This window comes from Drosophila virilis, chromosome 2 (assembly GCF_030788295.1).
Source record: "Drosophila virilis strain 15010-1051.87 chromosome 2, Dvir_AGI_RSII-ME, whole genome shotgun sequence".
NCBI classification, from domain to species: domain Eukaryota; kingdom Metazoa; phylum Arthropoda; class Insecta; order Diptera; family Drosophilidae; genus Drosophila; species Drosophila virilis.
In genome coordinates, this window is record NC_091544.1 from 19,909,538 (window position 1) to 19,927,499 (window position 17,962).

Here is a 17,962-nt window from a genome sequence, read left to right on the forward strand (position 1 = left end):
ATTTCGATTCAAAAAGAGATAGATTGCTCTATATATGCAATGGGTACTCTGCTGACCAGGCATAATTAGACTTGTGTGCTTTAGCCGGCTCATTAAATAAGCATCGAATACGAGAAAGCGTCAACAGCCGTCGTTTCGGAGTGCATGTGTATGTGTTTGTTCGCATTTAGGCAAAGCAAGCTTTAAGAACCAAATTGGGGAGGCTACCAAATACCGACAACAAGAGAAAGGCGACGGCGCCAGCGATGACGACGGCAACGACGAATCTGTTTATATTTGTAAAAGCCGCTTAATTCCAGCAGTTAATTTTCATTTTGGTCCTAGAAGTTTGAATCGCATGCGAGCTGTTAGCTGAGGTCTATCTCTTCTCGTTGGATTTTGGTTTTAAGTTGTGGTCTACAATTAATTGCAATTGAGTCTTTTACTCTGGGGTTGCCCGCCGACTTGTAATATTTGTAAGTTTTCCTTGGCACTAACACTTACTAAAATCAAATAAGTAAGAGCTCTATTCTTCACTCAACTAGGAATTTTATGCCCAGTTGACATTTTGACACGTTAATCCGAAAATTAAGCTCTTAAAGCTGTTGAAGCTCTTAAGCAACTATTACCAAAAAAAACATTATTGCGATTACTTATGTTTTATTTTGCATTAATTTTACAACTGTGGAAAGAAGATTTTTACTTTGGAACTCTATATAAATTTACAAATGTTCATAAGTAATAGGTATCCAGAGTAAAGTAAGGAGTAACTGAGGTAAAGAAATATAGGAAGAGTCAAGGTTAAAAAGACATAGAACGAATAAGTTTATTTTTCAAATATATAATTTGTTGACAATAATTTCGAATACAAAAACATAGAGATAGATTCAAATTAAAATCAGCGACAACAAATACTATTAAAAGTCTTAAGCTCTTAATCTCCATAAAATCATATTTTCACTTAATATTACTATCTTATGGCTAAAATCAGCCTTCTTTCAAGGCTCCAAAAAGGCAGTTTAAGTATCAGCTGCTACCGTATAGCTGCATTTGCTATGCAATTAATTTATATATAATAGCTTCTAACATAATTTGGAAGGGCTTCCACATGTTTATCTATGTGTTGTAAGTATGTAGTATGTGGTTGTTATAACTTTAGTACAAAAGTTGCGCAATTGGAACGTAATGGTTTCTGCTGGATCAACTCAAAGTGTAGAACTAATTAAAAATACATTTTAGCTTCTAATTACAAATTTATTTTAAATGCGAAAATTGCTTCCTATGTAGGTTTTAGCAGTACACGCCCATAGCCACTGGCTGAGCCACCGTCACGCGGCAACGCCTGCGCCGTCCATTAGCAATGAGGTCTTCAGGCGTTGGTCGAGGCAGGGCATAGACTGAGCCGCTGCTATAGCCACCGGCAGACATACTCGTGCACTAAAAACAAATCCAAAAGCAAAGCATTTTAAAATGTTATTACAACAACAACATCAGCAGCAGCATCTACAACGATTATGGCGAGCAGCGAGCCAGCCATTAATGGCTAAAAACCATTTAAAATGGCCGATGGCGCTGCAAAAAGCACAGCGCAAAGGCAGCGCGGAAAGAACAAAAAAAAAAAAAAGAGCCAAAAAAAATGAACGAGAACAAAAGTTTATAACCAAACCAAAAAACCAAAACCACGCCTGGGGGTCACCACAATTGCAGCCATTATCTTCACGGTGATGTGGTGGCACGCGGTGACATACACACACACACAAACACACATACACACGCAGGAACACACACAGACACACGAACTCACTGGACAACGCGGCGTATGAGTATCGCCAGCCAGCTACGGCCAACAGCGCGCGTTAATCTGAACGTCACACTGAGCACCATCTTTGTATCTGTTCGGGCCGAAATCGAAACCAAAACCGAGAAAACAGGCAATCTGCAGGCGCTTTTTTCGCTGACTTTGTATTCGCGTTTTTTCAGCGCCATTTTTATTTTTATAAATCTAATGAAAGATAATAAGATTTTATTTCGCTTCTTTTGATGCTGCAAACTAAAACAGTTGAAATAGAATCATAGATGGAAGTGTGTAGGTCATGCATTCATTTGCGGAGTTGCCGACCGCCTGCGTGATTCGAAATAATAGAAATAAAGTGGCTGCGGCTGTGTTGATAGTACTGCGGGGCGTGGCTATCTGCTTTGGGTTTCACAAAGTTCAGCTGATAATAAAGTTGTCAACAGCATTCATTTAATTAAAGAAAACAAAGCCAAAGCTATCGCACTTTGGGAATAGGAATACTCCAGCGTATGTACCACGATGACAGTCGAGCACTGGGAGAAAGACTAATAGAAAGATAAAAAGAGGACAGCGTATGTGTCTGTGGGGGGTGTCGAACAGGCAAACCGAGCCTGTGTCTACCGCAATATTATACTAAAGCTCAGATTTATGACATTAAGTTAATATGGCTGCCGAAAATGGTAATGTGGCTTGGCGTAAATGTCTATTATACGTATCTATATGTGTGTCTGTATGTGTGTGTGCAGTTGGTGGTTTTTGAGCTCTTTGTCAGAATGTTTTAAGTTGAAAAAAAGCTATGTAAGACAGGTAAGAAATCCGAATTAATAGAAATTTCAGGGACTTATCTAAATGGGATGATGGTTAACTACATTTTGCAAAATCGAAGCCAGAATATTATAACCCCAACATACTTAGCTAAAATGTTTTTCTTAAATAATTTTAAACCCTTAAAAATAAACCTATATAAACTCTTACAGCATTTTAATCTCTAAAATTGCAAATACGATTCGCATCTCTTAATTATATTGAATGCCAGACAGTTTCCTTTAACTTTTTGAATAGGAACCTCTTTAAGCTTCGTTCCTAATACAACTGATAAGCTTCTAGGTCTCTAGGTTTCATACAAACATATTCTGCCAATTTACCACTGTTGCAAAAGGAATTTCCCAAATCACTGGAACAGGTGTTCATTAATTTTTTATCTAGACCTACTAACTAAGTTTGAAGCTAATCGGACAAAACTTAAACCTTAGCGCAAAACATCTTTGAATCGCGATTTCCTCTGAGAAAGCTTTCTCATACAAAAGTTTTTTCGCGACTTTTCCACACTTACTGGTGGTATTTCCCGAAAACCATCGCAACGTGCACCTTCATAACATAAGGTAGGCTGCATGAGGCTTATGTGTGTGTTGGCGATTATTCAGATACGCAAGATTATTTTCTTTCATTTATTAACAAGAAAGCTAGTAACTATATTACTAAAAGCATGGTTAGCTAGAAGTCTTACTAAAATGTTTTAGGAAAACATTTATCTTAATTCACAGCGCATTGGCGGCAATTAATAGATGAAGTCAACTTTGTCAACTTTTTGCTACACGAAAACATGAACCCGACCTTGCGGGGTCCACAATTTCTGTTTTGTAATTTGAGCATTATTTAACATGCATTGAATTATTTTTTGTTTCTTGTATTTTTAAAAAGGAAACCGCATTTAAGCAAAAGAAAAAATAGCTTCATGGCAAGAATATAAAATAAAATAATCGATTTAAAAAATACATTAAAGTGATTTAGTGCAAATTAGCTTTTCTCCTGCTTATTCACCTCTCTGTTTATTTCTTAATTTGCAGCGCCGATGGTAACTATGAAGTGACAATAATGACAAAAGCAATTCTACATCACACCGGCAAAGTGGTTTGGAAGCCTCCTGCCATTTATAAATCCTTTTGTGAAATTGATGTCGAATACTTTCCGTTTGACGAGCAAACATGTTTCATGAAGTTCGGCTCGTGGACATACGATGGTTACATGGTAAGTGAAAGTACTTAAAAGCGTATAGATGTATATTCTTATGCTCGTGCTCCAAGGAGCGGGCTGTCAATCAACGGAACTGAAACAGCTCAGATGTAAGCCATCCATCAATGCCGTAAACAGCTCGGTGTGCTTAGCTCTATTGTCGTATCTGATTGACTGTCTGCTAATCAAACGCTAATCAAACTCTTAAGTCGATTATAAAAGCATTAAACCGCGAAGTTCAATGGCAAGCGGACGGATTGCTGTATGGGCGTGGCACATGGAAGCAGTTATATATGTAGAAGTGTGTGCGTGAAAAAACGACTTTTTAAACATGCGACTGCGACGACCTTGAAAAGTGCCTAAACAAAAGGACTCACTCACTGACAATTGATTATTCGCTTCGTTTTTTATTGCCCGCTGCGGGTTCATGGCATACTCGGTTGTTATATGCGCTTCCCGAAAAGGGCGTGGCCCACTTTGGGGCTGCCTTCGTGTAGCTGTTATATATTTATTTATTTCAATACTGTTGTTAATGTTTACTGTGTTTTTGTACACTTGACACGTTTCGTTCGCTCGCTCTTTTGTTGGCATGTGATAAATCACGAGGCACTCTTGCACACACACTACACACTCACGGCTATAACAGCTGCATGTGTGTGCGTGAGCGTGCTCGTGTGCGTGTGCGTGTGCGTGTGCGTGGAGGAGATAACAGGCAGCAGCTGCGCTTAATGAACCAGCCACGACTGTGAAAAGTTTTTGGGACTCGTTTGTCAAAGGAGCAGCAGCTACAACAAAATCGAAAATGACATATAGAAGCAAGCTAGAAACCTTAAATTTCCCAAAACGAAGAAATAATACACTCACAAGACGGTCAAATGCTGCTTCAGTTTTTTGGTAAAGTGTGTAAAGAACTGTAAGGCTTGGATGAACTGAATACCAAACTACAATTTCTACAGCCATATAAGCTTAATTTCATGGCAATATAACTAAAGAAAGAGATATGAAAACAGAATTTATGCCATTAGGGTATGTTTATGTATGTTTGTCGCAATATGAATCATACTTATAAGCAACAAATTTGGTAACAAAGTAAGAATACTCTCCCTATTGCGCATTTTTAGGGAGAAGCATACAAATTTAACAAAACATCAAACAAAGAAATTTGATAAAGGGGTGCAACTTTTGCGGTAGTACAAATCTTAGAAATATTTTTAGATATTCCCATCGGTCCCTAAAATGTTAACTGCAGCAACTTATTTAGTCATAATCGATGCTCACATGATTTAGCGAAATCTTAAAGCACGAATTATATACAATAAAAAATGAATTTTGTTGCTTCTCAATATCGTTTCATAGGCTACATAGTTACGTATCTAATGGTAGAGAATCGTCTAAATAAGACGAAATTACGAATTGAAAACTTCAACATGATTCAGTGATTTTAACTTCATAAATACACACACACCTCCAAATACATGTATCCAACATATATATATATATATTGATTCGTTTGATTTCCTCGCTTATTAAGAATTCTGTTAGTGCCGACGTAAACATATTACGAGGCATTAATGACATTACTGTAATGGCTAGCAAATAATTGAAAATTGTGTTCGTGTGCCTTTTTAAAACAAACAAACAAACTGTTGTTATTGAATTAAATGCATAAAATATGTAAAATCTGAAAATGAGAGCTCCTACCAATAAATTAAAATCGAATCATATGATTTTCATTAGTCAATCGAAGCGATGATGTACTGTAGATTGCCGATAATATATCATTAGCCCCAAGTTACCTACACATATATAAATACATATATATATTATGAACTCGCAGCTATCGAGAAAGAAATATCGCTGCAAAAGAAGCTTAAATGAATGACACCAATAACAACATCGCTAACAAGAACAGTAACAAATGAACTGAAATAAATGATTAAACGTAAATGTTTTTTACGTTCTGAGCTGAACGTGAGCGAAGGCGAAAACAGCAGCTGCCTACTCAATTTTCTCACGGAGTACACGAGGCAATCGCAATTCGTTGCGCAATTGACGATTGTCAAAAATTTGTCAAAAGTACGAAAACGTTTTGCCATCATCAGCATCCACACTCACATTCACATCGACATCTGATGAAAATCAGCAACACCTTAGAGTTACCCCTCCATGTCACTTGGTTGTAATGTTGAGTGCCGTTGTTGTTGATGTTGATTCCGCATCGCTTGAAGAAAAATGGGCAAACAAATCAATGTTAATGGCAAAACAATCGCACAGGTGTTGCACATTCAAGCATTTGATGCATAAATCAAAAAAAGCTGAAAATAAATACCATGGGAGTAGACTGTGAAAAGCATTTGAACGCGCTCAAATCTGTTTCTGCATATAGTATCGTAAATTCCTATCATATAATAAGAAGTGTTAAATTCCCAAATAATTCGAATTCAAATTTGGTTGTATTCACGTAAATATGTTGTTTGATTCAAGTATAAAAGCCCATTCCATTAATTGAGGCCTAGATTTGGATACATACTGAAGCTTTTCTAACATTTTAAACAACAATATTTTATTCTGTTCACGTTTAGGATCGTCTCTTCTTTGTAGGAATCGCAGCCCTATCTAATCCATACAATTTACAAATTTCGTCAAGTTTGATCTGATTTATCGAATTAAAACATTGTTAATACTTTCGCCCGACATAACTTAATCTGCCGCTCTCACACCTGTAACACTGATTAGATTGTTGCCGTGCAGATGTCGATGAATGCCTCTTCGATGGAGTACGCGCTGGAACCGACTCATCTTCGTAGGCAATATGGGCAGGTATTCCGCTCGGCACTCTAAGTTGGGTGCACAGGCATTCAAATAAACACAGTACTAAGTGCCAGATCTGCATGATCAGCAATGAGGAGACAAGCAATAAATAGTTAGCTCAACAATGCGGTGCTTTATTAGCAATATTTCCACGTGGACACTGTATTTAAATATTTTTCCGTAGTCTTATTGTGGCTCGGGAAGTTAATTTTTTAGCACGGACTAGAACATGGTTAGCTATTGAAGCAATTAAGCCGGAGGTACGTGGCAGTTTGCATTTCTTATTGGATCGAATATATGAGGCCACTGATGCATATTAATATATTCTTGAATGCTAGTGGGCTACCGCAAGAGTAAATACAATATAACATAACCCTTTATGTTCGCTTTATCGGGGTCTTTTCTGACAAGTGGCAAGCGCATCTACACACTACAAGTATTCAAATTAAATTTTTACTTTATCCTTAGGTTGACTTGCGACATTTAAAGCAAACGGCCGACTCGGACAACATTGAGGTGGGCATCGATCTGCAGGATTACTATATCTCTGTGGAATGGGATATCATGCGTGTGCCGGCGGTGCGTAACGAAAAGTTCTACAGCTGCTGCGAGGAGCCCTACCTGGACATTGTGTTCAACTTGACGCTGAGGCGGAAGACGCTCTTCTATACAGTCAATCTGATCATACCCTGTGTGGGCATATCGTTTCTGTCCGTGCTGGTGTTCTATCTGCCTAGCGATTCGGGCGAGAAGATCTCACTTTGTATCAGCATTCTGCTCTCGTTGACTGTGTTTTTTCTGCTGCTGGCAGAGATTATACCGCCGACATCTCTGACGGTGCCGCTGCTGGGCAAATATCTGCTCTTCACCATGATGCTGGTCACGCTCTCTGTCGTGGTAACAATTGCGGTGCTAAACGTAAACTTTAGGTGCGTATTCAAACAAAATTATAGTTTAAGAGGAACGCATATAATTGATTTATGCACTTTATAGATCGCCAGTGACGCATCGCATGGCACCTTGGGTGCAGCGCGTCTTTATACGAATCCTGCCGAAACTACTCTGCATTGAGCGGCCCAAAAAGGAGGACCCCGAAGATGATCAGCCGCACGAGGTGCTCACAGATGTCTATCATTTGCCGCCGGACGTGGACAAGTTTGTTAACTATGACACAAAGCGTTTCAGCGGTGACTATGGCATACCAGGTAAATCCCAGTACTGATTTAAAAAAAAGTATTCCAATAGTTTTATTTCGGTCCATGCAGGACAATTGTAAGCTTCTTTGCCAGAGTCAACAGAAGGCTGCAGAAAACCAGCCAAGTTTCTATATTTACCTCAGCCTAAGGCAAACTTTTTGTTGTTCAAAAGTTTGGCATTGTTGCAGTTGTAGTTACAGCCAGCTAGCTTCTAGATTCTAGGTGCTGCTTTTGTTACCGCCTGGCAATTTATGCGTGTTTTCAACTGGCTTTAGCAGGCGCCTTAGGCTGGTAACAGAGCGTTCATATACTCGAACTAAACTGCCAGCCAGCCATACCTCCAACTAGCCAAGCTTATATTTCGTTTAAATATGCGCAAGTACATTGAAATTATATGCATTTCAAAAGTTTCCCGCTGTTGCCAGAAGCACTGAGCGCAAATAATTTATGGCAATTAACGGGCAACTGCACTGGCAAGGGGCATGCAGCAGCCACATACATACATATACAGACAACAGAAACAAACACTAACAGCAATACGAGACAAACTAACTGGCAGACAAGTAGACAAGTTGCATAAGTTGCAAGTGAAAAGTTGCTGCAACTCGGCAAAGAATTATTCGCTTTCTAAATTAGTTTTGTATCGTTTTGTCAGTGTCGTCACGCCATTTGCCATACTCATTAAAAAATTGTGGCAAGAAAGTAAGTGAGAAAAAAAATAGTCACAAAGAAAACTACTTTTTATTCGCAAAACTGAGAAGCACTTCAAGAGCTTCGAATAGAACTAAGAAATGTATATACTTTTGATGAAATCTGGAGAGGTATTAAAGATGCTCACCTTTATTTATTTTAGTCAAAATGTTAGACAAAAATTGGCATTTCAACTCAGATCGACAGATTATAAAAATAAAAAATCTAACATTGAAATATTAAAATAATATAGATATATTTTCAACCTGCATATTTCCTAGATTTTAGTATAATAATAGGATTATGTTTGCAGATTTTCCAAAATAATACCATACAAATATTAAAGCTATAAAACAGTTACTATCGATTAAAAAATATGATCTGTGACTGAGAGTAATATATTACAAATTAGAGCAAGTCAACATTAGTTTCACTTTGATATCTAATTTCATACATTCATATATCGAAAGTCTTTGAAAAAAGGTTCACTGAAAAAAAAATTGTTTTCAACTTTACATACTTAGTAATAAGTACGTATAATTATCCAGACAAAATAAAAAAAAGATATACTTAAAGTCATTTGAAGATGCGTATCATTTAATCTTGTGGAGCCAGTAGAAGTGAACATTTCTTGTTTTCGTTTATCTGTAAACCCCATCAATTAGCTATTTTTTTGCACCACTTCATTAGCAGTTTCCACTTAATATTAAGCATTCAACACATAAAACCACTCAAGAGGCAGACGACATGGAAGTGCAGTCACCCACGAAACGCGAAAACCCACAAAGATGGCTTGGGCTTTCGCCAGTTGGTGACTACTTTTTGCTATCCGAAAGTCCAGCCGGCTTTCAATTAACGGTTTCCCTTACTTCTTTTGGCTCTTTTCTTTTACATTTTGCCTTTTTTATGGGTGCGAAACAGAGATATTGAAACTTTAAAAACGGGATCTCAAATAAGTGCAAAATAAGTAGAATGCAGCCAACTATTTACTGAGTTTCTTTATCGTTTCTGTAGCTGCTGCTGCCGCTACTCTGCCGCCTTTGTCCTGTACTGTGCTCAGGGACATTGTGAAAATAAAATTGCACCCATACAAAGCGGAGCACAGAAAAGTTGTAAATTGCATTTGCGCATAAAAAGAAAAGGAAGAAAAATAAAATGAGAAATATAAAAATGAAAGAATTGCGAAATAGCATCAAATCTGATTTACCTAATGTCGTTACTGCTTTCTGTCCATATTAACCCTAGATGGTTGGATGTTCCTATTTTATGTACACTTAGATTGTTCCTTGCTTTCTTAATATTTTATTTATTAAAATACTTAACAATTTTACATAATTTACAAATTTTTCATATTGTGGCTATTTTTCACATTGAAAATTAATAGCCATCGACTCGGGGGCTAAACAACTGCAGCGTGCAACAAGAGAGTTACACTTAGATATGCTTAAGAGCGTGAATAACAACAATAATACCTGAGCGCTGAACGCTCAAAGCAGATAAAAGCAGAGATTTAAAAAAGGTGGCGGGGTGAAAGGCAACAGATTACAAATGTACACGATAGCAGCCAAACAGATAAGCAAAAGCAAAGAGTTACAAAGAGTAGAAGAGTGGCTCATCTACAACACCAACTTAGCCAGATTGAGCGAATAGGACATATAAACTTAATTGTTTCATTTATTTATTATTAAACAGATTAATAGAGAGCAAGTAATTACTTCTTAAGCAATAGCAGCTTTGAATCAAATCAATAGCGCTTTCTCATCCTTCGCTTACATTCAACGTATCTGAAATTCTGCCCTATTTTTTCAGTGCTCCCCGCATCGCATCGGTTCGATTTGGCTGCGGCGGGCGGAATTGCCGCCCATTGTTTTGGTGACCCGCCGCTGCCCTCCTCACTGCCATTGCCTGGCGCTGACGACGATCTGTTCAGTCCATCGGGTCTCAATGGAGACATCAGTCCGGACTGCTGTCCAGCAGCCGCGGCAGCCGCAGCCGCTGCGGCTGATCTCAGTCCCACGTTTGAGAGGCCCTACGCACGAGAGATGGAAAAGACCATCGAAGGCTCGCGCTTCATAGCGCAGCATGTGAAAAACAAAGACAAGTTTGAAAGCGTAAGTAAACTGTTTAAATATGATTTATCTTTTAACCTGTATTCATTAAAAGTGGGTGACATGAATTTTCAAAATATACGCAAGTGCAAGTGTTGTTAGGGTATCTACTGGGTGGGCAAACTCGAAGACATATTTATGCGTTCGTAAGAAGCAGCACCAAAATTATTAAGCAAGAACATTAGAAGAGTATATTAAAGTCGAATATCGAGTCACACCTTCAAACAATATTTTATTTTCAAATCAATAAAGCAAATTGATGGTTATTCGTTAAAAAGTTTTCACTCGAAACGTAAAATAAACACGGAAAACGTCATTACGTCACAGGGCAAAATGTTGCCATGCAAAATTATTCAATTTTAGCCACACACCAATGACAAACATTATGTGCCCGCCATTTGGCCAGACCAGTATCAGGCCACAAACCATCCCAGTCCTCGTGCCCATGCCCGACCAGGGACGCGACATGTTAACGCCTGCTCCTGATAACCCGCATTAGTCAGCGAGCCATGCAACCGTTCGAATCACGTTGCTTGCATTTCTCTAATCAAAAATTGTGAAGGGGAGAAAAGTCGGGCTGGAGAGGCGTCGTATCGTCGCGTTAAGCTGAATTCGAGCTGAGTGATTGAGTTGTTTGTGCAATCGGAAAGCGCAATTCGGGATTCAGAGTGCAAGTTTGCCAATCATTGTGGCCACAGCCAGGCAATGCCCCGAATCAGCTCTTGTTTGGTTTCAACTTTTGCAGCAAAATTCGAACCAATAACGAAATTGAAATAGATTGGGTAATGTATTTGTGGAGCGCTTTTAAAAACAGATGGAGGCAACCTTATCGGCTTTAAAACACCATATAATTTTAATTAAATATAAATGCAGCCCCGTATGATGACTGACAAATACAATATTTTCCGGGCTTCATAAACAAACAAAGAAAATTTCGAACATTTACAACACTGCAAATTCCGGCTTTTTGAAAAAAAAGAGGTATCTTAGTATAATGGCCATTAAATAAAATACATGTTCCATGCAATAGTCTATTTGTATCATTGGTGCAAAACCAGACAACATAACCGGCCATTCGGTTCACAGTTCGAACACTGTCACAAGGTTCGGCTCGTCAACCTAGTTTTAAACATTCGTAAGCTCTACATTTTGTTTAAAACTTGGTTTATTTGGGCTCGGCTGTATTTTTAAGAAACTAGTTTACAGTCGGGGTGCAGTCTTCGGAGGCGCCTCTTACTGATGTGGTCGGCCAGGACCCTGCCCACGTTCCTGTGCTGCATTAGCTTGTCGGCGTATCGGCTGCTGAAAAAGTTTAACTGATCTCCGACCGTTGTTAGGCGGAGATCGCGTTCGATGTGGCGAAGCTGGTGTGCTGTCGCCATGCCCCTAACTTTGATGGCCTATGTTTGGATGGGCGTTATCATCATTTTAATAAGCAGCGTTGTTGTGGAAATGTGAAGCTTGCATTGCGGTTTAAGGAGCCAGTCGGGTTTTCGCAGCTTCTTAGGCGTTTTGCTATTGTTGCTGTGATGTGGGATACCCATATGAGCCTTCGGTCCAAGTAGACGCCCTAGTAGCAAAATGAGCTGGTGTGCTCAATGGTTCTGGGCGCAGCGTGAATGTGACGCAAACGGACTTGGCACAGTTTATGGCAATGTTCCAATTAGCTGTCCATGTTTCGACTTACAGCAGCCAGTGTTGCACTGCCTTTGATGCAGCTTGCAAGTAGTCGTGGAAGCTGCCTTGTGACACCCGAGCTTCGGTTTTTGATGCCCACGTTGAAGTTGTGTCCTGCCAGGAATAAGCTCATCGAGATGCTGTAATATGGCGCAAGGAGCAGGGTTTTGATTTTATAGAGAAGGTACTCCTTCTTTTGAATTCCTTCTTTTTGAATGCCTCCATTACATGGTTGAATACTTGGTGGCCATGCCCAGGCAGCCATGAGACTTCCCCAAGCCAAACTGATGGCACGGGACCAAGCGTGTGACCTCGTCGAGTTCCATAAGTCGTATTAGTAGGAGTCGCTCAAAGACTTTGGAAAGCTATGTGAGCAAGCTTATAGGAGAGTAAGATTCCAGCAGAAATGTCTTCGGATTCGACCTCGTAGTGAATGTTGGTGTCCGTGCCTAGGATGTCTAGTGATATCTTGTACCGTAATTCTGAGCACCTTGGAGAAGTTTACATTAGGGTTCGGTTCATAATAAAATTTAAATTAAAATATTTTACTTCTATATCGACATATTTATAAGTATTTACATTATCCTTACTATATTTTTTCTCACTTACTACAACTTGCATTATTTTTCACAGGTTGAGGAGGATTGGAAATACGTAGCTATGGTATTGGATCGTATGTTTCTTTGGATTTTCGCAATCGCTTGCGTGGTCGGAACAGCGCTTATTATATTGCAAGCGCCTAGTTTGTACGATCAATCGCAGCCGATTGATATATTATATTCGAAAATTGCTAAAAAGAAATTCGAGCTGCTCAAAATGGGTAGTGAAAACTCCTTATAACGTCCACTTGGGTTCGCAGCAGGCTGGTGGAATTTAATCATCAGCTCGTTGCGAACCCTGTTCGCCGCACGCGACGATGATCGTGGATAATATACAACGAGCCAAACCATGAGCGTCTCATCGGCGTTATACAACACTAAGAGTATCAGCACCAGTATCAATATCAGCGTTGACAGTGTTAATCCCATAATCGATATAGATAGAAATCGCGAAACGATGACCAACTCATGGAGCCCATTGTAAGCAGCGGAGCGAAGCGAACATTGGAAATTGTGAAAGAAGAAAGAAACAAACAACGGTTGCGAGTTTTGGAGCAGTTGATCAAAATATGTATGTAAAGTAATGCAACACAAGCACTGTAGAGTTGGATAACGCTACGACGAAAATAACTGGGTTGGAACAACAACTATAACATATATATTTATATGACACTGACACGACCAGTGCAACTCCGCCAACGGCATAGAATCTAGTTAGTAAGTTTTTGATGGATGCATGATGATTGTGTGAATAAACATACGTATATATTAACGTATGTGAGTGTTGGACGGTTGTGCAGTGATGCATGATATTGCAGCCAGTGTTGTAAAAAAAAATAAACTTTTTGTAATTTGTATTGTATTTTTGAGCGCCAAAAGTTCCTTGTTGATTTTTAGTTCTAAAGAAGTTTCAAAAAATAGAACAACAACAAAAACGCATAACAAAATGTTTTAAAACGGCATTTTAAATTTAAAACGAAAATCCAAATAAAAAATAAACAAAAAAAATTGACTGCATGTGTTCAGTGTGTTTGTGTGCGTGCGTTTGACAGAGATATCGTAATCAATTTTAATTATTTATCTATTTGTGCATATTTTTCGCATTATTTTTAGCAACACAAAGAAAAACAAAATTGCTCATGCAAATTATGCAAAATGCATCAAGTTTGAAACTGGTTTTAGAGTAAGTAACGCCTAACACATAAGTAACTAAATTATATATATTGATCTAAGCATGATTAACAACTAAGTCTTAATTAGTCTTAGGTAAGCCACATACATTTTAAGACAACATAAAATTAATGTTACAAAACAAGCCTAAGTGTCAGCCACGACAGGCGACTTGGTCAAATGAAGCGCGAAATTCTGAAATAAATTTAGTTTAATGTTGACAAACACAAACATCAAATTTTAAACTCACACATTTTTACTACAAGAAATACACACTCATATAACCATATGTATGATAATTGTAAGTGTGTCTAACAAGCATATGTATGGAACATATATATACTAATACATAGTTTACAATTACACAAAATTTAAGACAATTCAAATTCAATAACTAAAAAATAAACTGCAAAAAATGGAAAGCATGAAAAATACAAAACAAAAAAAAAAAAAAAAACAATCAAATCAAGAAGGAAGAAAACACATTGAACAAAATATACGACACTTTGTTAGAGTATTTTGTGCTATTCGTTTACCTTACTTTTTAACATTTAAATTGCACTGAGTATCGAAAATTTGAATAAACAATTAAAGTGCAATTTCATAAATTTCGAGAGAAACGTTTTATTTTCAAAATACAAATTGCAATATTGCCAAAAAGATTTACTCCTTGATTAATATTTGATATGTTTTTATTTTAATATAATATTACTTAACATCAGCTAATGCTTTGAAAATCAGAGGCATAATTGTAGCAATTTCGCTGCTTCAAATATTCAAATTTTAAGCAGACGGAAATTCTTAGATCACAGATCTGTTGCAACGTCTTACAGGCTGTGTGTGCCTTATGCGTTTCTCAGATTTTGCTTTGCCTTTTGAATACAATCAGAATCAATTAAAAAACTTTTTAATTGCCTGCAGCAGGAGGCAGAGGTCCAGAGCTGGGCATTGCCATAGCCTTGGCTGAGTGCAACACACAGAAACACCTTCAATTTAAATGCCAGAGCAAACGAACCTTGCCACAAGGTTTTTATTTGCATTTTTAATTGATTTCGGAAAAGTTTTCCCACAACACAAACAACAACTACAACAACAGCAACAAATATTAACAACGCGAATGCCACAGGGCGCTGGCACGCGCCGCAGGGTATGCAACAAATTAAGTGAGGAATGCAATTTTCATGAGTGTGTGCATCCGTGTGTATGTGCAAGACTGCCTGTGCTAAGTTAATAAAAAAACAGCGAAAAGTATACAAAATTTGCACAGCTTGGATGCAAATGGGTGAGGCAAAAACCATAAATGAAAACTGCTAAAACTATTAGCAAGGAATGCCGCGAAAACTCTGCTCAGGGTTGTCAAGCTGTTTTACTGCATATAAATGTTAAACTTGTTGTTGTTGTTGTTTTTGTTATTGTTGCTGTTGTTTTCGGCAGCAATACTGGCATCACTTGACATTGGTTTGGCGTTTTGCGTGCGTGTGCTGGCCCAAAAGTTTAATTAAAATTCCTAATCGAAAATATTCCACACTTGTGAATGTGTATTAATTAAAATAGTTTTCCAACCCAACAAATGGTGTCGCACTGGCAAAGACAGAGAATATACAAATACATTTAAATATATATATATATATATATATATTCGTAAATGTGTGAACCTGCATGAATGCTGTTCGAAATTCTGCACAACTATGCGTCATTGCAACTGTAATTGGCAATTTGTTAGAGAGCCAAATAAGAGGCTGTTTGCATGAGATATTTATGTGTCAAGAGACATTTACAGAATTGCTGCAATTTTCCAGACATAACAAGAAATCAGATACACTATTAACAACCGATCTCTTAGTTATACATTAAGAGCTTCATCTTGAATTTACTGTAGTTTCGATTCTTGGCCGTAAGATGATTATAGGCATGCATTTCCAATTCTCATTTATTAATGCAGTTAATCAGTAACTAGAATTTGAATAATTTTACATATTTGCCTGCAATTGTTTGTACAAACGTTTGTTGATGTGGATGCGAAATTGCGCTGTATGCACCTGCGAATATTACCCCAGCCGTTTTCAAATCATTTAGCTAAAAGGAAAATGCAAAAACGAATAGCGTAACACACACTGCAAACACAAAAAAGAAACAATTAAAAAACAATTTAAAAAAAAACACTAATCAGAAGTGAAACCTTTAAGTAAAAGCAGCGAGCACAGCTGAGACACGAACACGTAATTTAAAAATTTAAATAGCTGCACCATTTTGGTGTATTAAAATGTAAAGTGCATAAAAATCAACAGTTAACATTTTTTAAATATTTAGCTATTAACTAAACGTAAATAAATGTTATATAAAAAATATCATAAATCAATTTACTAATAAAAACAAATAAATCGCATAAGCATTTAAAGAAAACACATACACGTTCAACCACAGCAGACCCATAATAAAATATGATAGTTGTAAATTGAATAATTACATCAACTATTAAACGTATTCAACTGAGCTTATAAAATTAAAAACAAAAAGCATACACACACAGAAATATAACTAAATAAATAAATAAATTAATATTAAATGCCAGCAAAATGAGCAAAAAACTATTTGACAACTGTCTCGACTTCCGTTTTGAAAAGCATATAATTAAAAAGTCTGAAAAAAAATATTTATACACCCGCATTACAAATATATAGTATATATATATATATATATATATATATATATATATATATATAAAAATATATATATATATATATTTATATCTATATATATGTTATATATGTATATATATCTATATATACATACACATCTAAATACAAAATTATATATGCAAAAACCTGCACACGGTGGGTGTATTAACCTTAAAGCAGGACTTAATAAATAATCAGATAAATCAGAAAACTTTGAGCAACATAGAGATGATCTATCAGAAATGCGTTCTACTTAATCACAGTGAAAATCTATTGGCTAATATAAAAAAATAACAATTGCAATAATTTAATTATAATTTTGGCACAATGCCATTTGTAGCAAAATTAATTTTCACAAAGTTTCTAAAAATATTTGAAACACGTACTTATGTAAATAAAATGCAATTATTTGTTGTATTTTTTAGTTATACATTGAAAATTAATTGTATAAAGTTAATTCATACCAAAGTTTCAAAAACATAAACTTTCTTACGTCTACTTGTTTTGTTCCCTGTGTGCATTCCGAAATAAGGTTGGAATTTCCGGTATAAGTTAAAATCATTCCATGACGAACGTATGAAGTGTTGAACTATGCTTTATTCTCTAGTTGAATGGTGCAGTTTCTGTACTTAAATCCAGCACACATTCAGCTTCACTTAATTTCGAAGAATTTACAATTTTAAATAGCGCAAAGCAAGAAAATATGTAAGCTTAACAAATTTTTGTTATAGTTTTAGACAATCAACTAAAAAATATTAATTATGAATAGAGGCAACAGAAAAAAAACTAATGACAAGTAAATGGCGTAACATTTCTGTGAGTAAATCAAACTATATAACGTAAATGCGAATTTGGATAAAATAGAATCGCATATGAATTGAGTATCTCAAAAATTATTATTGGGCTTCAAACAGTTGTTAAAATAAAGAACGATTAAAAGTCAAGCAAAATAGAAATTTAAATTTCAAATACCATTTTTGTAAATTGTTTCACTTGGGAAAATCGACACGCTATTGCAAAACAAAAAAATTAATAGAGAAATTTTAAAATAAATAAATCTTAAAATAAAATAAATAATAATTCAACTCTAACAAAATGGTACCAACTATGCAAATTCGAAGGCAATTCGATAAGTCAAATACATGGACGTGTAAATGCTCTCATTGGTTGTGTTTTTAGGTTATAATCAAAGAGGCTTGTGCGTGTGCGTGCGTGTATGTGCGTGTGCGTGTGCGCGTGCACATTC

The 17,962-nt window shown here is 36.8% G+C and overlaps 1 protein-coding gene across 2 annotated transcripts in view; it reads left to right on the top strand.

Annotated features, from left to right (window-relative positions):
- The window catches only part of nAChRalpha1 (nicotinic acetylcholine receptor alpha1), a 76,500-nt gene extending 59,803 nt beyond the window's left edge, over window positions 1–16,697 (top strand). For both annotated transcript variants that reach the window (XM_002053284.4, XM_070207041.1), the window contains 5 exons: window positions 3,622–3,802; window positions 7,067–7,527; window positions 7,592–7,803; window positions 10,294–10,595; window positions 12,903–16,697. In XM_002053284.4, the coding sequence (XP_002053320.3) occupies window positions 3,622–3,802; window positions 7,067–7,527; window positions 7,592–7,803; window positions 10,294–10,595; window positions 12,903–13,109 (1,363 nt within the window). In that variant the 3' untranslated portion in view covers window positions 13,110–16,697. The remainder of the gene's footprint in view (window positions 1–3,621; window positions 3,803–7,066; window positions 7,528–7,591; window positions 7,804–10,293; window positions 10,596–12,902) is intronic.
- Window positions 16,698–17,962: the final 1,265 nt, after the last annotated feature.